Here is a 20,007-nt window from a genome sequence, read left to right on the forward strand (position 1 = left end):
TCTGTGCATGCACGAGCTGCGAAACCCGGAAGTAACGTGCTCCGTTACTTCCAGGTCGCCGCAGTGCGCAATCCAAAAATACTTGTCCCGAAGCTACTTCAACCCGAGGTATGACTGTAATATGCTACACATGAGGTGGGAGGGAGGCAGCTTTGTAACTGTCACAAGTGCCAGCAAATCCACATCCATTGTAGTCATCACCACCACAGCTCCTCAAGTTGCAAGGACCATCAGCAGATTCCACATCTATCTGCAGAAAAGCAGTGTGTAGAAATGACCATCCAAAATAAGATTGCAGCATCAAGTTACTGACCTTCAGTATCAAAGCCTGACTCTGCCTTTCGTCTTCCAGAACAGCCTATGCAGAACCATAATAAAAGTAACATAAAGTAACTGATAACCATTAACAGCATCATAAAATAGCTTGTGGCATGAAACAAAATCTCATGTATACTGGAAGCACTGCAAGGGAATTTGGTTATCATTCCCCACCCCACCATCCTCCGGATTTCAAGCTTCAAACTTAGCTCACTTAAAAATGTTTATTAGTGCATTAAAAATTGTTACCAAGAACTAGCTTACTGTTAAATTCAACAGGCCCTATTTTTAGAACACAAAAGAATATAATAAGAACCCTGCTGGATCAGGCCTTTGGCCCAACAGCATCCTGTTCTCACAGTGGCCAACCAGATGCCCCAATGGGAAGCCCACAAGCAGGACCCAAGTGCAAGAGCATTCTTCCCACCTGCAGTTTTTAGCAACTGGTATTGAGAATCATTAGTGCCTCTGACCATGGAAGCAAGGGCATAACCATTAAAGCCATCAATGGCTACTTGCCATTGTGCTATGTCTAATCCTTTTTTAAAGCTGGTGGCTAAAGCTGGTGGCCATCACGGTTGCCTGTAAGGCAGTGTGCACAGCAGACCGGGGCCCTCCAAGGGTTTTGGACTATAACTCCCATCAGCCCCAGACAGCACAGCGATATGATGCAGAGGCTGATGGGAGCTGTAGTCCAAAATGTCTGGAGGGCCCTCAAGTTAGGAAAGGACTGAAGACTTAATGAAATTCACTTTAAGGAGATTGCTAGCATGGCTAATGTAGCCAAGAAGTTAGGCCTTACCCAACTTTGCAGCATCACACAGAGAAAGGGATTAGCAGATTCCCAGCTACACTGACCCATCTGTAGCAACATATGTCAACATAAACACTGAAGATAGATCCCCACACAGCTGAAAATTACCAACCTTTAATGAGTCTCTGGTCCCCCTATAATCTTCTTGAAGAAAACACTGTAACAGCTGCACGCTTTGCTCTTCATCCAAACCCTGGAGTAACACACACATTCAGCCAGCTTCCGTTAAGGGGTGGGCGCATTCAATACACCTCCTTTGGACAATTTTTTTTTTAAGGAGAGTACAGCAAATTAAATTTGTCCCCATTAGCTCTCAAGGCTTCTATGAAGTATCGTGCTTCCAAATTATGCTGAGTCAAATCTCAAACCCCACCAGAAACTACTGCCATTCAAATAGGGAATTAGATGGTGATAACTCTCTTTCTTGCATTCCTCCCACCACTTCTGCCCAGAGGAAAGCTTATCAGGAAATAACAAAGGAAGCAACAGAGCTGCCTGTTACACCTACTCACCAAGAACTTGCTGGTTCTCAGACCCAACTCCTTCAGCGAAGCAGCAACATTTTTGTCAGCTTTCACTTTCTCGGCCGAATTTGCACTGCAGATTTTATTATTATTATTAAAAAGTTAACTTGTGGTAATGAAAAGTCACAAAAGCTTTTTGTTCATAAAGCAAAACAAGCATGAAATTTAGACATCTTTATAACAGCTGTATTGTGAAAACTATTTCCTCCCCTCTGAAGGACTTACAAGGACTAAGCTCCATCAACTAGGCACTGGAAATGTTACCCAACTAGCTCAAGCCCTTGAAACAAGGTATAGAAACTTCATCTGACTCATTTGAAATTAAGAACATAAGAGAAGTTCTACCAGTTCTAGCCAAGCACACATTTAGTTCGGCATGCCACTTCCAATTGTAGCCAATCAGAAACCCCAATTTCTATGGGTTTTTGGTGGTCACAGCTGAGCTATTCCATGCTGTTGCCTCCCCTGCAACTGAAGTTCTGTGCTAGACTGCCTCTGAACTTGGAAGTTCCATTTAGCTGCCATGGGTGACATTTAAGCTATCACATCACCAATCCTCCACAAGTCTTTGTGTAAAATAATCAGCACATTACCTTTCAGCACCCCATCTTTCCACACACTGAATGAAATAAAAGCCATAAGGATTCTCAAAAAGCCTCCAGAGTATGTGGTAAAGAACATGGCTCTATTTCATCATTTTGACGCTCCTATTTGGTTTAGCTATTTTCTGTTCCCGCTGAAAATTTTCAATTAAAGATTTATTTTTGAAGAGTCTGGTTCTGCCATCAGCACTGCAGCGGGTTGGACTAGATGACCCTCGTGGTTCCTTCTAACTTTACATTTCTATGATCTGTTCCAATAAAAGATCTTTGACAATATAGCACCTACATAGCCAATTAGTAGGTTTTACTCATTTTTAATAGCTTGTAAATGTCTCAGATATGCTTTTATTTCAGTTTTTCATTTCAGTGGATCTACTGAGCTGGATGCAAGCCTTGATAAATAATAACTAATAAATTACTGTACCTGGGTGGCTTGTAGTAAGAAAGCCCTTCGAGCAGCCTCTGCCAGTGTTTATTCAACTCTTCCTCAATCTGAGCCTAGAAAAGACCAAAATAATAGCAAATACATCATTCTCCATGCTTGAAACTTAAAAAGGAACATGCTCATTTCCACTATCATGTACAAAGCCTGACAAGAGCAAAAAGGAATATCATAATCACCTATGGTTTAGATTCCAGCATAAGCAGAACACAATCATTCCTGATTATCAGCCATGGTGGGTGGGGCTAATGGGAGTTATAGTCCACAATATCTGGAGGGCACCATGTGGCACCCCCCCCCACAACCTAGCATTCAAATTACAGTATACATAACAGAATCATCCCTGACCATTGGGCTATACCAATGGAATGGAAAGGGTTGTAGTCCAGAATTTCTGCAGGGAATCACTGATTTACAGTTTGAATTCTTCTATTAAAAAAAGATAAAATTATAATAAAAAGAAACTTGTTTTTGTTTTGCCTTGAGGTGGAAGAAGACAGAATCTGGGCATGTTCAGCTCACAATCAGGGACTCCTTCCTTAGGGGTTGGGGAATAAGGGAAGCAGGGAAGCAGGCCGCTCTACTAAACGGCCTCAGCCCAGTATACCTGAAGGAGCATCTCCACCCCCATCATTCGGCCCAAACACTGAGGTCCAGCTCTGAGGGCCTTCTGGCGGTTCCCTCACCGCGAGATGTGAGGTTACAGAGAACCAGGCAGAGGGCCTTCTCGGTAGTGACACCTGCCCCGTGGAACGCCCTCTCATCAGATGTCAAGGAAATAAACAACTATCTGACTTTTAGAAGACAACCGAAGGAAGCCCTGTTTAGGGAAGTTTTTAATGTTTGATATTTTATTGTGCTTTTAATTCTGTTGGGAGCCGGCCCAGAGTGGGCGGAATATTATTATTATTATTATTATTATTATTATTATTATTATTATTCCAGGCGAGATAGCCTGTCTATACCAGAAACCAATCTACACAAGCGTGCAGCATAAGGAAGAACAAATATTACATGGAAAGTGAACAATATGGAAAAATCCTCTCTGTATACATGTTTCAGGGATAGAGGCTACACAATGATGATGGCAGACATCCCACAAAAGCATCCCCAACAAAAAAGAGGTGGCAAACCCATCCTCTACTTACTGGTTCTCTCAGAGCTGATCTGCCCAACAGAATGGTCCACAGTTCTCTGCTGCTTCTAGAAAAAGAATGTATTTTGAAAGACAAAGAACTGTATCTGTTTTGCTTCTTTTATGTCTTTTTTATTGTATCTATGTACTTATATATACAATATTTATACACTGCTGTATCATAAACATATATTACAGCTGTTTACATCATTAAAGCATGAAACCAACAGTAACATCATAAAAAGTTAAAAACAAGTTAAAGGAAAAGGAATTTTTAAAAAATCAATAGACCATTGTAGGATCTGCATAGGCTTAGTGGAGTAGAAAAGTTTTCAGCAGCCATTTAAAAGTTGGCACAGAAGGTGTCTGTTAAATCTCTATTGGCAGGGTATTCCACAGGACTGGGCTGATGACACTAAATAAGACTTGATTTCTCACTGTTGTCAAACAAGCGTCACCAAATGACCAAGGACACTGCTGAAGTGATCAATCTGGAGTATAAGGGTTCAGGAGATTCCTACAATATCCTAGACCTAAGATGTTCAGGGTTTTGTAAATCAATACAAGAACCTTGAACCTGGTTCAGTAGCAGATAGGCAGCCAGTACAGCTTTTTGAACACTAGTGTCACATGGACTTACCGTATTTTTCGCCCTATAGGACGCACTTTTCCCCCTCCAAAAATGAAGGGAAATGTGTGTGCATCCTATGGGGCGAATGCAGGCTTTCGCTGAAGGCCTGGAGAGCTAGAGGGGTGCGCCCCGACCCCTCTTGCTCTCCAGGCTTCAGGAAGCTATCCCCCAAGCCCGGCAAGCTCCGTTTCCCAACCCAGCCTCTTATCTCCTTTGCAGTTCGATGGAGGGGGGGGATGGCGCCGTGTCCTACTTCGGAGTGAGTGTGTGTGGCCAGTGCCAGCGAGGAGACCCAAGTTAGGCAGAGGCTTTCCGCGGGGCGGAGGCAGAGAGAGAGAGAGAGAGAGAGAAAGAGAGAGAGAGAGAGAGACCGAGGAGTGTGCTCTTCCGACAGAGCTCCCGACCCACAAGCAGGCGGCTCCGGCGTCCCCACGAGCGCACACACAAACACGCCTACGACCAGAGACGCGTCTGCCCACACAAGCCTTAGTCAACACCCGCGACGGAGAGAGAGGGAGAAGCAGAACTGCGCCGGTGTGTGTGCCATAAAAAGTGTCCCCCCCTTTCCAGACTTCTTTCTTTTAAAGTTTAAAGAGCACGCTACATAAATCTGCAGGTCAGGTTCTTGCGCTTGTCTAGGGGCCCAAAATCGCAGAGAGCTGCAGCTGCTGCTGCTTCCGAGGCAGGGGCAGTAAGGGAGATGGGGGCAAAAGGAGGCAGGTGACAGATCCATTTCCCCCACTACTGCCACCAACATGGTGGAACCAAACTGCGTTATGATTTTAAAACCTTACGCAAATGCAACCCGTGAGTAATACGGAAATTGGAGTTAAAAATCTTTTTCTATTGAATTCGGTACGACCGGGGGAGGTGCCAAAAGGAAGTCCGCCTCCCCCCCCTTGCAGACAACTTAAAGCAAGAATTAGATAACTAAGGTCGAGAGACTGTTTTCCTCTTTTTGGGATAAAAAATTTAAATTTCACAACTTGGATATATAATTTATTACTGGAGGATTAGAACTGAACGTTAGAGTTGAAGTGAACCCCCCCCCCCCCGGGACCGATCCGTGAGAGAGCCTGCAGAAGATATTTACAGAGTTTGACAGCTGTCAAACGAGCTGTCAAAGTCAGGAAATTCTATTTGTTGTTACTTGTGCCGGTTATTTTTGTTACATTGGACTGTGAGTTTTTGAAATAAGAGAGGAAATAAGAACAAAATAACCTGATTGTTGGAGAAAGAATACTTTGTAACCAGAATCCCTCTAGAGGGGTTCTGAGACATTACAATGGCTACAGATGGAAAATTACAGGCAGAATTGGACAGGGTGTTCGATTTCCTGGGAAAACTGCAAGAGCAGAGTGATGTTATGGCTACAAATCTTATAACCTTGAATTTTAAAATAAACAAATCTGCTGAAGCGGTTAAGGACTTGACTCAAGAAAAATCTGCAGCTAGAAAGGAAGATACATGTGCTGTTTTGGAAGAATGCGAAGGAGGAGCTGAGACGCTACAAGTGAAAAAGGACAGCCAGAGGCCTGTTAAATTGGAATATAAGGAAAGCAAGGTTTGGATGACGAAAATTTGGTTCGAAATGGAGAATGAGGACTGGGGATTTTTCCCTATGGGGAGTCCGGAAGACCTATGGATTACAAATTTGATCAAGGCGAAAATTGGAATGTTTGGGACATTTGGGACACTTGGACTTAGAAAGAGTAAGAAGCAAGACCTGGACTCTTTCTTTGAATATGGTGGTCAGGCTGGAAAAAATACAGACCCTATTGGGTCAAAGACTGTCAACAAAATTGGCTGAAAGGGACTGAGAGAGATTTAAGAGCCTCGGATGTGATAGATCCAGGCTGAGAGCCGACAGACTGAAGGACAATTTCTGGGGATCGAAACTGGGGGACGGGGGGGGGAGATTTGGAATCCAAAGGGGTATAATTATGTGTTTTACTTGATAGGTTGTTTTGTAATAACTGGGAACTTCGTGAAAGGGAACTTGGGTCGACCTTAGAAAAAGGGGTTAATGTCGAGTATTAAAATGAGGTTTAGAAGTTTAAAATTGACTAATTAAGACGAATTATGCAAAATATTGATAAGGGATAAGTTGGGTATAAAGAACTTGCTGAGCTAAATTTTGGAATTGGGATGCAAGAAGGGGAGGTGGGGGAAGTCCGGGAAAGTGGTTAAGAAAATAAGGTTTTAAAATTACATGTGTTATTTGTGTGTAGTGTTGATGTGTATGTTTACGTTTATGTGTTTGTCTAAAAAAAATTGAGAAAATCCCAATAAAAATTTTATTAAAAAAAATAAATAAAACCTTACGCAAATGCCCCCACCCCCGCGTTAGCGGAGGAAAACATCTTTAAAGAGGGTGGGGTTGGGGAGGGGGGCACTTGCTTCCCCAGACACAGGCGAGTTCTTGCAAAAGAATGGGAGGGGGAGATGAGAGCTTGCACTCCGGTTCCTTAGCCATCGTCTTTACGCAGAGTAGAAGCCACCCAAATCTCTCCCCATGAAGACCAGCCTTCAAAACGGGCAACCTTAATTTCTCCTTGGGCAGCGGGCCGGGAAGGATGCAGCGCCTCAAGTTCTCTCCCTCCCCCTGCCGCCCTAACCTTACACAGGCTAAAGTGTTTTCTTCTGTTGCAAATGGGCACCGGGGAAATGGGCACCGGGGGAAACAGAGCCCTGGAAATCGCCCGGGCGAGGCTGGGAGACTTTACAAAATGCAGCTCCAGCCTCTTCCTCGCTCAGACAAAGTTTCAGCTTTATTTAGAGGCAGAAGCAGAACAACATCCCAAGTCCAGCCCCGAGGAAAAGGGGGGTAACTCAACCAGTCAGCAACCCCCGCTTCCTTTCGCCCGCCTTTTTGTGTATCTTGTGTTTGCGTGAGGATGGTGGCTCCATCAGGGGCTGCTTCGGCCACCAGCTTCCTTGCCCTCTTCGCTATATCGGAGGGTTTAAGCCCCCCACCCATCCTCCAATCCTTGTCTTAAATGCAAACTCCCCCTACCCTCCCAAAAACTATGCCTGAGCTTCGCAACATCTGGGGAGGGGAGGATGAGAGGGAGAGAGAAAGGGCGCATTCACGAGGACTACAAAGTTGCAAATATGGCTCCCCAGTCACCCTCACCTGATCCGCTGCGAGGAGGCAATGAAAACTGGTGATTGCCCTCCCTCTGGGACCCGTTCTGGGGGCTGGGGAAGCTCGGGCTCCCCCCTCCCCCAGCCACGCAAGCTCCCAGAGCGATGCCCGCAGCTTCAGCATCGCTCTGGCTCCCGTTCTGGGGGCTGGGGGAAGCTCGGGCTTCCCCTGCCCCAGCCCCGCGCCGGGGGGGGGGAATAATTTTTTTCCCTTTATCCCCCCCCCCCAAATCTAGGTGCGTCCTATGGGCCGGTGCGTCTTATAGGGCGAAAAATACGGTAGCCAGAAATTTTCATCAGTAATCTGGCTGCAGCATTCTGCAGCAACTTGAGCTTCCAAACCAGACCAAAGGGCAGCCCCACATACAACACCCTACAGCAGGCATGTCCAAAGTCCGTTTTGGGGGCCTAATCCGGCCCGCTGGTCAGTTTAATCCAGCCCCTGTGGCAGTTTATTTCCTGGGGTAAAATCCTAAAAATAAAAAAATAAAAAATTGACAACTTCAACCCCCAAAAATGGTCAACAACTTTGGTCAGCCCTTTGGTAGGCCCTCACGGTCCTTCACTTCATCAAATCTGGCCCTCTTTGAAAAAAGTTTGGACACCACTGCCCTACATTAATTCAGCCTCGAGGTTACTAATGCATGAACTATCGTGGCCAAGCTATCCCTGTCCAGGAATGGTTGGCAAACCGGATGAAGCTGATAAAAGGCACTCCTAGCCACAAAGGATACTTGGGCTTCAAGTGGCAAAGATGCAACCAGGAGTACCCCCAAACTATGCACTTGCTCCTTCAGAGGGAGTACAACCCCATCCAGAGCAGGTACCTTGCCAACTTCCCAAACTTGGGAACCAGCCACCCAAAGAGCCTGAGTCTTCCCAGGATTCAAACACAGTTTAACTGGCCAACATCCAGTCCACCACTGCATCCAGACACAGGTTCAAAGCTTTCAGTCTTTCCTGATTCAGATGTTAAGGAGAGGTAGAGCTGCGTGTCATCCCTGCCTACTGGTGACACCTCACGGCAGTATGTGGAACCCCATAGCACAAATGCCAGGGGCAAGGAGCACTAACCCAGTGCTACTTTCTGGTCACCACCTTGAAGATAGAAACAGAACCACTCTAATACAGTGACGCCACAATGCCCATCTCACTAAATCAGTTCAGGAGGATACCATGGTCAGTGGTATCAAAAGTTGCTGAGAGATCAACATGCAACAGGATCACACTCTCTCTGTCCCTCTCACAATAAAAGTCATCCATCAGGGCAACCAAGGCTGATTCCATTTCAAAACCAGCTGTGTATCAATGTTAGAAACTCAGATAAGCAAGCTATTCGCCAAATGGCCCCTTAAACCTAGGTTAAAAGTGCAACAACGACATGTCTAGTCACCATTTCCCCCTAAAGACAGTGAAGCAAAAAAATGAACTGTGTATATTGTAATATATTTTACAATTCAGTCACTCATTTTACCAATTACAGTAATCCTTTTTCTTAGAATCCATTTTCTTAGAAACACAATTCACATGAGTGACACATTTTAATATCACATTAGCAATTGTTATCTGGACACCACAAACATAAATGGGACTGAGCCTCAGAAATAGTGGACAACCATAAATCATTTGAATAATTAAAATTTATAAATATCAGTATATATGTGTGTATTACATAAAATATTGTGCTAGATTTGTATGCAACACTGCTTTAAATGACAATATACTATGTATTACTTGTGCTAAATCCATAACCACTATTATCACTACAGTAGTGTGTAACACTAATTTGCTAAGAGTACTGTCCAATTTGTTATGAGTACTGTGACAAGGAGAAAAAATCTGAAGTTTGTTACAAAAGGTGAATGAATAAATAGAACATACATGTTTTATTTTGTTTATACAATAAAAATATTGGTACCATACTTCAGTTTTCAAAATACTCTTAAGTTTTTATTTTTAAAATTTGTCCTTCTATTGAGCATTGGAGCTCCAGGGAGGGAAATCATGATACAAATATGCAACAAGCAGCAGCAAATAAATGGAGTTTCACAACTCTCAGTAAAACACATACAGGTGAAACTCGAAAAATTAGAATATCGTGGAAAAGTTCGTTTATTTCAGTAATTCAACTTAAAATGTGAAACTAATATATGAGATAGACTCATGACATGCAAAGCCAGATATGTCAAGCCTTTATTTGTTATAATTTTGATGGTTATGGCATACAGCTGATGAAAACCCCAAATTAACAATCTCAGAAAATTAGAATATTAAATGCAATCAGCAAAACAAGGATTGCAAATAGATCAATATTAGACCTCTGAGAAGTAGAAGCATACATATGTACTCAGTTTGGGCCCCTTTTGCATCAATTACTGCCTCAATGCAGCGTGGCATGGATGCTATCAGCCTGTGGCACTGCTAAGGTAGACCAGGATGCTTCAATAGCAGCCTTCAGCTCTTCTGCATTCTGCAGGTTTTGTTACTTTTGGCAGTGTGGGCAGGTGCCAAGTCCTCCTGGAAAATGAAGTCAGCATCCCCCTAAAGATTGTCTGCGGAAGGAAGCATGAAGTGCTAAAAAATCTCCTGGTAGACGGATGCGTTGACCCTGGACTTAATGAAGCACAGTGGACCAACACCAGCTGATGACATGGCTCCCCAAATCAACACAGACTGTGGAAACTTCACACTGGACTTCAAGCATCTGGCATTGTGTGCCTCCCCATTCTTCCTCCAGACTCTGGGTCCTTGGTTTCCAAATGAGATGCAAAGGTTGCTCTCATCAGAAAAGAGGACTTGGGACCACTGAGCAACAGACTAGTTCTTTTTTTCTTTAGCCCAGGTAAGACGCTTCTAACGTTGTTTCTTGTTCAGGAGCGGCTTGGCAAGAGGAATACATTTGAAGCCCATCTTCAGGATCCATCTGTGTGTGGTGGCTCTTGATACACCAACTCCAGCCTCAGTCCACTCCTTGTGAAAGTCCCCAACACGTTTGAATGGTCTTTTCCTGACAATCCTCTCCAGGCTGCAGTCATCTCTGCTGCTTGTGAACCTTTTTCTTCCACACTTTTCCCTTCCGCATAACTTTCCATTAATGTGCTTCGATACAGCACTTTGGGAACATCCAACTTCTTCTGCAATTACTTTCTTCTGCAATTACCAACTGGATTACCTGCTCTATCCACTGGGAAATCCCCCAGAGCAGTCAAGAATCCATCAAATTCCATCAGTCTCTGGGGGGACCATCTCCTAACTGGCTGTCCAGTTTTTGCTTCATACTCTTGCATATACAGTGGTACCTCGGGTTAAGTACTTAATTCATTCTGGAGGTCCGTTCTTAACCTGAAACTGTTCTTAACCTGAAGCACCACTTTAGCTAATGGGGCCTCTTGCTGCCGCCGTGCCGCTGGAGCACGATTTCTGTTCTCACCCTGAAGCAAAGTTCTTAACCTGAAGCACTATTTCTGGGTTAACAGAGTCTGTAACCTGAAGCGTATGTAACCAGAGGTACCACTGTGTGTATATGTGTGTGTGTGTGCGCGCGCGCACGCGTGCACACTCTTAACCTAGGCTTAAGGGGCCATTTGGCGAATAGCTTATATATCAGAGTTTCTAACACTGCCCCAAGTACAGTTACTTCTACACACAGCACACTTATGTACATTGCCAATATGAACTTCCCATTCCTGTGCACCTGAAGAAAATGTAGCCCAAAGTGACCAAGAAACAGCTTCCTAAGATCCTATTTAAATCAGCCTTCAACTCAGTACCTTACTTAGATTTTAAAGACTGAGACATAGCTCAGTGCTTACAGTTTCTGTCTGCCACACAGAAAGGCAAAGGGTTAATCCCCAGCAGCCTCTCCAGGTAGGGCTGGGAAGGTCCCCCGTCTGAAACTCTGGAGTGGCTGCCAGTCCGTGTAGGCAATACTGAGCTAGAAGAGCCAATGGTCTGACTTGGTATACGGCAGTTTCCCCTGCCCCGTTTAACTGTGCACTTTATTTAAGACCATGAGGACTAGAACCTTCTTTTACATTTAGGTGAATGCATATAGCTCAGTGGCAGAGCATCTTATTTGCATGCAGAAGGTCCCAAGTCCAATCCCCAGCTGCATCTCCAGGTAAGGTTGGGGAAAAGACCCTGTCCAAAAACCTGGAGAGCAGCTGCTGCCAGCCAGTGTGGGCAACACTGAGCTATATGGACCAAAGGTGCAACTCAGTAAAAAGAAGTGGTGTGTCTTCCAAGGAAGGGCCATAGCCCAGTAACTGAAGCATCTGCTTGGCATGCATGTTTCCCAGGTTCAGTCCCAAACAGCATCTCCATGTACCACTTTCAACATCCCCTGACAGGAACCCCAAAGAGCCACTACTTCCGGTCAGTGTGGGCAGCACCAAGCTAGATGGGTCAATGGGCTAACTCATGAGAATGCAGCTTCCTATTCATTTATTTAATTTCACAAGATTTATACACTGCTGGGTTCTTTAAAAGAAAAAAAAAACCTCAAAGCAGTTTACAAAAAGATAAAACAAGAAAATCAAGAAAAATCAACAACCCTGCTTTGAAACAAACAAAAGTTAGAAGACTTAAACAGATTAAAATTACCTCAACTTTCTAAGCATGAATCCAACTAGCTTCTAATTGCGGGTATGACCCTATTAAAACGACTAAAAGAAACCACATGCATTCATTCAAAGGGGCCGACTTTGGAGTAGGGCTAAGCTCTGGCCCAACAACCTCCCTTCTCGGGCTGATTTAGCCACAATTTAAAATAAAATCATTTTATTTCATTTTGAAACTGCACGATCTTTTTCTCCCCTCGCCCTCACCCAGTCAGTCGCTCCTCGCAACGCGCGCCTTCCCTTACCTCGCGCACAGCCCCCCAGTCGCCATCTTGCCTCTTCCCCCTGCCCCACCCCCTTTCCCACGTGATATTCTCCCTCCCAAAATCAGCCAATCCATGAGCTAGAAAGGGAGAAAGAAGAAGGTGGAGCGAACGGCTAGAGCGCCTCTTTCCCGCTGTGCGCGAGTCACGTGACACAAGGCCCTTCTCTCTCTTGCCTCTTCTTGCCCCAGTGGTGGGGGGAGGAAGCGTGAGGGGCGCAGGGTGAGGGAGGCGACGTGACGTGATGTGCGTAGCACGTCGACAAGATGGCGGCGCCCAGTAGGGTGAGTTTATTACCGAAGAGGGATCAGCTGGGTGAGGCAATGGAAGGTTTGTGGAGGCCTGTTGAGGTTGCTTTCATTAAAAAATATATATTTTAAAATTTATGCTGGGTGCGGGAGAAAGAGCAGCTGGGTATAAATATTTTTAATGCATTTCTTTATTTGGCTTATTAATATTATTTATATATTTAGATTTGATAAATGTGTTTGCCAGAGCCAAGGTAGCCCAGTGTAAGGTGTTGAATGCAGAAAGGTAACCGATCGCGCAGTGAGGCAACCTGACGCTACCCTGGAGTTCATGCTTGTTGTGTTATTTGCTATTTGCTTATTACTGTTCTATATTAATATTATTCATTTCATTTCCGCTTTATAGTTTTAAGGGGGGAATCTCAAAGTGACTTACAATACATGAAGACAACAATCTAGAATAAAACATTACTGAAGGAAGTCAGATATAAAGTATACATTGAAAGAGACATAACTAGCAGGAAACCAAGCTATTATCTTAAAGATTTCAAAATAAAACATTACAAAGGAGGTCAAGTACAGAATCCATCAGATGTGTTACTTACATGCTATGCAAAGGTCTCCAAGCACCTAATGGCATCTTTAGAAACATAAAAACAAACACCTTTCATGTATTGTTAAAAGTAGAACAAAGTAGCCTTCCTCCCTCTCAGTAAATGGCAATGGGAAGCGTTGGCAGCACACCAGTAATTAACAATGGTTCCCATGGACTCATTTAAGTGTGCAAAAGTCATTCTGCCCTCACAGTAACCTTGTGAGATAGGCTCAGTTGTTTTCTCTGCTGCTATACAGAATGTTGATGCAAATTTTAAAATGGCATAATATTCTTAAGCAACTTTGTGGGGAGACGGGATAGAGAGGTGTATTCTTATTGTTGCTGCTGTTTGTTTTTTTACTGCATATTGAGGAGGCATAGAAAATAAAGGTGACATTTGGGTGTGAAAGTAGAAATGTGAAAATGGGTCAAGGCAGGTATTACCACTGATTTTTTAATCTCATTCTAAACCACCATCTCAAAGCAATAAGGTAACTAAAAACAGCAAATACTTATAGAACAAAACTAAATTTCTAACAAGTGGACACTCACAGTAAAGACCCATTTATCCAGCTGGAAAGGCCTGCCAGAACAAAAATGCCTGCAATTGTTTCTGAAAAGTGTAAATAGTGGGTGCCTTTTGTATCTCACTGTGGCCGCTGCTTCATTACGGGTGTAGGAGGGGTAGATATGGGTAGGTCTGTGACTGATTTAAATGAATTGCATAAGACTGTTTTTGAGGGAATTATTGGGAGTGAACACAACTTAATTCTATGGTAGATAGCAGGGTTTGAGGACTGGTGAGCTAGATCCTCATTCCACCCCACGGGTGGGCGACTTTTCGGGTTGGTGGAACTGCCTACCTGTCAACCATTTGGTGCCACTGTGACATCAGGTGACGCAACTTCAAAGGAAAGAACTAGGCATGTGCTCCTGATTCTTCCTTTTCTTACTCTGCAGTCCTGCTTGAACTTGAGACAGGCCTTCAAAGGAAGATCCAATGGGGATTGTCTGTGCTAAACAGTGGATCCTTTAGCACCAAGTTCCGCTTGCCAAGGAGAGAGCAGGAGTGCAATTGTTCCTTTGTGGTTACATGTGAGACATTTGTTGTGGGGCAAATGGCCATGGCTTGGGGTGGGGAAGCTTTAAAGGCTAAATTAGAGCTTGTTTGCAGAAAGTTCTGCATGCCTAGTGTAGGGTGGTTGTGTGCTTAGATTTCCCCTCTAAGCCTGTTTCAGGTGCTCAGGATGTGTAACTCTCTAACTTTATCTCATTTTATTGTTAGAATTGCCCTGTGAGGTAGATTAAGCTGTGACTGACCTGCCCAAGTACATGTACCCTGCTTCATGACCTTATGACTGAGCAGGGATTTGAGGCTGGTCCTCCAACACCCAAGCTCAACAGCTTTCTCCATTATATCACACTGACCGAATGTGATAGGTAAGAAACATAGTTTTGGAAAATGCAACTGATGGATCTAGGGTTGTTAAATGCATGTGCTTAAGTCAGGGTGGTCCAACATGTGGCTCAGGGACCACATGTGATGCCTTTTTTGGTGGCCCACAACAACATTTGTTTAGGGAAGCTTATAATGTTTGATGCATTACTGTATTTTAATATTTTGTTGGAAGCCACCCAGAGTGGCTGGGGAAGCCCAGCTAGATGGGCAGGGTATAAATAATAAATTATTATTATTATTATTATTATTATTATTATTATTATTATTATATGCCCCACCCGACAGCCCTTGCACTGCCTTACCTTGTGCCTCCTTACCCAGCTTTGGGAAGGAGGCATGGGGGCTCTGACAGGGTCTTTGAAGCCTCCTGCCTCCTTCCCCAAAGCCTAGTTTGCACTTTCCCATCATTGGGAAGGAGATGGGAGGGCTTCAGGACCCTGCCAGAGTCTTACATCTCCTTCCCAATCCCTGTGCCTCACCTAGCCTGCTTTGGGAAGGCATCATGAGGGCTAGAGGGTTGTCAGATGTTTGCCTCACTCACTTCCTGCCCCTGTGTGCAACGGGTTCTGTGTCAAAGTACTCTTGCAGCCTACTTGGCATGAAAAGTTGGACCACTCTAGCTTAAGTGTTTGATGGTTTGTGGGTGTGGGTGTGGCCAACACTCCTTGCATGTGTTATGTGGGAAACGCAATCATGCAAAACCAGTTTGGGCAGAAGACTGGACATGACTTGACCTTAATTCCAGTAGGTGTACTCTTAAACAGAACTTAATTGGATGCAACACATATTATTTCTGATGTGGATGTGCCATGGATTCATGTAAGTATATCAATTTATTGTTTATGCTTTAAATAGCTATACCATCAGAATATAGGCTGCTTGCATATAAATGAAATGAAGCAAGATAAGTGGTCCCCCCCCCATCAGGGAGATGGATTTCAGTAGAAACAGAAGGAATGATTTACTCCATCCTCACAGTGAGGCAGAATTCTCTCTATCTTAAACAACCAAACCACAGTGGGTTGTATCCAGTGGTATTCCTACTCAGGGCTCAGAGTAGACCCATTGTATAGTGTTCAGATCAAGGGAAGTCCTAGGGCCTCTCTATTCTGCCATAGTCAAACACCACCTGGAGTTCTGTGGCCAGCTCTGGGCACCCTAGTTTAAGAATGATATTGACAAACTGGAGCATGTGCAGAGGAAGGCAACCAAGGTGATCAAGGGTCTGTAAACCAAGCTGTCCTGAATCCCCAGCATACATGGCAGCAAGTCCCACTGTCTTATACAGTATGTCAGGTCCAAAGTCTAGCAGTCAGGGAAAACAGTCCATTGGAAGTCCTGGAGCATCTAAGCCAAGGTCCAGCAACATGGGCAGTTAAGCAGATGTAGCCCCTCACCTGTTTCCCTTTTATTTCTTGAATCCTGATTGCGGCATCTAGGCTTGACAAGCCATATGATCCTCACCTGTTCTGAGCCTACTTCAGCTGAGGAATCACACATCTCTCCCCCCCCCCCCGGGTTGTGGGGCTAATGAGCTTCACCTGGGCTTTGGAGCCTTGCCTGCCTCAGCCTCCCAGAGCATACCTCCCACTGCTCACTACGCTTCAGAGCCTGCCTTGTTCATGGAGACAGAGTCCTCTCTGATTCTGTTGAGGGATCCTGCTCTTCTGGTCCCTGCACCTTGACTCCCACCCCCTTGCCATCCCGTCATCCTGTGCAACTCCAATCTCTCCTTTCCCATCCCCAGCTTGCCTTGGTGGGTCCCAGTCACAGCTTGCCAGGATCCTGTTCCTCCTCCCTGTTGTCCTCCCAGTTCATGACACAAGCTTTAAGAGAAACAGTTGAGGGCGTGGGGTATATATTTAGGTTGCTTAGGAGAAGACTGAGAGGTGATTTGGTAGCCATATTCAGTTATCCAAAGGGCTGTTATATGGAAGACAGAGCAAACTTCTTTTCTGCTGTTCCAGAGGGTAGGGCCTGAACAAGTTGGATACAAATTATAAGAACTGAACATTAGGAAGAACTTTCTGTTGATAGGAGCTGTTCAATAGTGGAACAAACTCCCTTGGAAGGTGGTGGGCTCTCCTTCACTGGAGGTTTTTAAACATAAATTGGATGGCTATCTGTCAAGGGTTCTTGCACCATGATTCCTGCATTGCAGGGGGTTGGACTAGATGATCCTTGGAGTCCCTTCCAACTCCATGACTAACTTACGTCCATTAATTTCAATGAGGCAAATCTGAGTATTTTATTTTATTTCTATACCCGAAGGTCTCAGGGGGTATCATTAGATGAGAAGGGGGTATCATTAGATGCAACCAAGTATTCTATAGCAAAGGGATAGCCAACCTCGTGCCTTCCAGGTGTTGTTGGACTATAACTCCCATTCACCTCTCTCTCTTGGCCATGCTAGCTGTGGTTGGGGTCCCTTCCAACTCTACAGTGATTCTATGATGGGTGTTCAACATCTGGAAGGCACCATGTTGGCATCTGTACATCTGCATGCAACAGGGAGAGGCAAGAGTGATTTAAACAGAATATACCAGAAGTCACGTAAACAAAGGAGTGTGCCCAAACCATATTTTATTTATCTGCACTGCGTCTTTCCTCTTATAGTTCATAACAGCTAAGAAAAACGTAATCACATAGAATGAAACCAACAGTAAAATTACCATAATAACAGGAATAAACAATTTAGAATTTACACTTTCAGAAGGAAAAAGATTCCCTATCAATTCTAGTAAGGCAAGCAATGAGCTCCAGCCACAACAGCCCTTCCAGTATAGGAAGGTCTTAACTGTGATGGAAAACTAGCAAGGAGGGGCAGAAATTATCCTCCCTTTGCATGGAGTTCCAGAGCGTGTCAATGTTTTTATTAAACAAGAGAAGCTTTCCTTCAGTACAAGGGAAGAAGCAGATGGTGTATATAATACGCTCTTTTTTTAATGGGATGGTTTTTGCTTTCACTTCTAGGAAGGGCACTAAGATACAAGAGAGCTTTTGACAGTGAGGGAAACAGACAGACAGACACACACACAGAGAGACCGCATTTGAAAATATTGGACCAGAACAAACAGCTGCCAGGGTTTTCTGAGCACAGGGAGCGCAACAGTCTGGCTGTCACCATGCTAAGCAAGCAACCCATCCTTGTGGAATCCCTCATCATGTTCACCATCGTGCTTTGTGTGCACAGCACAGTCTGGGATCGCTTTTCCTGGTGCGCCATTGCGCTTGCAATCCAAGCTTTCTATATCCAGTTTAAATGGGACAACCTCCTCCGCCTGGGCAGCGCTGTCTTCCAGTTTCGGGCAGGAGCAAACAGTGGCCTCTTCCCAGCTTGCATGGCTGTCCCATTGCTGGGCATTGTGATGAAAGAGAGATGCCAAGCAGCTGGTATTGTGTACTTTGAGCGTTTTGGCATCATCGTAGCGTCCACTGGCATGATCATCGCCCTGTTCCTCTCTGTGATAGCACTCGGTGTTACCAAACCTGTGCCAACAAATACCTGCATCCTCTCTGGCATTGCTGGCAGCCTGATCATCTACACCATGAAGCACTCGTTGACGGTCTCTGAAGTGATTGAGGTCCTGGAGGTCCTGCTTATCTTTGTCTACCTCAGTATGATACTGCTATACTTGCTGCCTCGATGCTTCACTCCTGGTGAGGCTCTGCTCGTCCTGACAGGAATAAGCTTCGTCCTCAATCAGCTCATCAAACGTTCTCTGAACGTAACCGAAAGCAGAGGGGACCCGATTGACTTCTTCCTCCTGGTGGTGGTGGTCGGGGTGGTTCTCCTTGGAATATTCTTCACTGCCCTCTTTTTCTTCATGGATTCTGGGACCTGGATCTCCTCCATGTTCTTTCATATGATGACGGCGGTGCTGGGTCTGGGGGTTGTCATGCCGTGGCTCTACCGCTTGATCCGGCAGAACCCCCTCTTTTGGCTCTCCCAGTTCCTCTCTCAAACACAGACCAGAGTTTATCTCCTCGCCTACTGGATCCTCCTGGCTGCTTTGGCATGCACAGTGGTTCTCTATCAAAACGCCAAGAGGTCATCTGGTTCTAAGAAACACCAAGCATCAACCATAACCAGGAAATATTTCCATTTCATTGTGGTGGCAACGTATGTCCCAGGACTCATCTACGACCGCCAGCTCCTCTATGTGGCTGCTGTGGTGTGCTTGGCAGTTTTCATTCTTCTAGAGTACATCAGATACTTCACCATCAAACCCTTGGGGCACACCCTCAGGAACTTGCTCTCTCTCTTTTTGGATGAACGGGACAGTGGGCCTTTGATCTTGACTCACATATATCTTCTGCTGGGGATGTCCCTCCCTGTTTGGCTGTTCCCCAGACCTTGTGCCTCAAAGGCTACTTTGCCTGGGGCTGGGGCCTTGGCCCCTTACTCTGGGGTGCTTGCTGTGGGCATTGGGGACTCAGTAGCTTCTATTTTTGGGAGCACAGCGGGGGAGATCAAATGGCCGGGGACCAAGAAGACCTTTGAAGGCACCATGATGGGCATATTTTCCCAGATCATTGCTGTTGCCATCATTCTGATCTTTGACAGTGGTGTGGATCTAAATGCCAGCTACTCCTGGATTCTGGCATCTATTAGCTTGGTTTCCCTTTTGGAAGCCTACACTACCCAAGTGGACAATTTACTTCTGCCTCTCTACCTCCAAATACTACTGATGACTTAGGGGGCCTTGGCTGGGAATCTTGGCATGACCGGTGCGGGGATGGGGGCTATAGGGGAGGGCAATGGCTTGAATCACTGTGGTGAATTCGCAGTATCAGGATGTAAAGTTCCAAAAGAGGGATAACAGTGTTCAGATAATTGCTCTTGGATCAAATGAATATTTAAAAATGGACATGCAAAAGTATCTTTGTCAGCTTGTCATTTTTAATTGTGTTTTCAAAATTAGTCCAGCAACTTTAGTTCTGTTGTATTGCAGTGTTGTAAAGATAAATCAAGGAAAGGCAACGTGTCTAAGCATATTGGACTCTTTACATGGCTTAATGGTCCTGGTGATTAAAGGTCTTTTCTATGGCTGTTAGTGTCCGGCCCAGAAGCAACCCTGTCAGAAGGCAATTCATAATGGACATCTTGAATTGTAGATTTTGTGTGCTGTTAAGTCTGCAGTTCTACACATGCAGTTTTACCTGGGAGTATGTCCCACTCAATTCAGTGAGAGTTTCTTCCCAGTAGA

The 20,007-nt window shown here is 44.8% G+C and overlaps 2 protein-coding genes across 10 annotated transcripts in view; one reads left to right on the top strand and one right to left on the bottom strand.

Moving 5' to 3' along the window:
- NUP188 (nucleoporin 188) overlaps positions 1-17,301 on the bottom strand; it is a gene marked incomplete at its 5' end in the record, with an annotated part of 55,750 nt that extends 38,449 nt beyond the window's left edge. For 2 of the 9 annotated variants that reach the window (XM_083484937.1, XM_083484936.1), the window contains 6 exons: positions 314-358; positions 1,245-1,325; positions 1,645-1,729; positions 2,683-2,756; positions 3,849-3,903; positions 17,189-17,301. In XM_083484937.1, the coding sequence (XP_083341063.1) occupies positions 314-358; positions 1,245-1,325; positions 1,645-1,729; positions 2,683-2,756; positions 3,849-3,903; positions 17,189-17,301 (453 nt within the window). Of the gene's footprint in view, positions 1-313; positions 359-1,244; positions 1,326-1,644; positions 1,730-2,682; positions 2,757-3,848; positions 3,904-12,215; positions 12,248-12,477; positions 12,546-13,348; positions 14,628-17,188 lie in introns of those variants that run through there. The other 7 variants (XM_083484942.1, XM_083484940.1, XM_083484944.1 and 4 more) reach the window with 5 other exon arrangements.
- Positions 12,804-19,680, top strand: DOLK (dolichol kinase). The gene is made up of 2 exons (XM_083485176.1): positions 12,804-12,825; positions 17,771-19,680. The coding sequence occupies exons 1-2, from the start codon at positions 12,819-12,821 to the stop codon at positions 19,495-19,497; spliced, it is 1,734 nt and encodes a 577-aa protein (XP_083341302.1). The 5' UTR covers positions 12,804-12,818; the 3' UTR covers positions 19,498-19,680.
- Positions 19,681-20,007: the final 327 nt, after the last annotated feature.

This window comes from Podarcis liolepis (genome assembly GCF_965112155.1).
Source record: "Podarcis liolepis genome assembly, chromosome: Z".
Classification (NCBI taxonomy): Eukaryota; Metazoa; Chordata; class Lepidosauria; order Squamata; family Lacertidae; genus Podarcis; species Podarcis liolepis.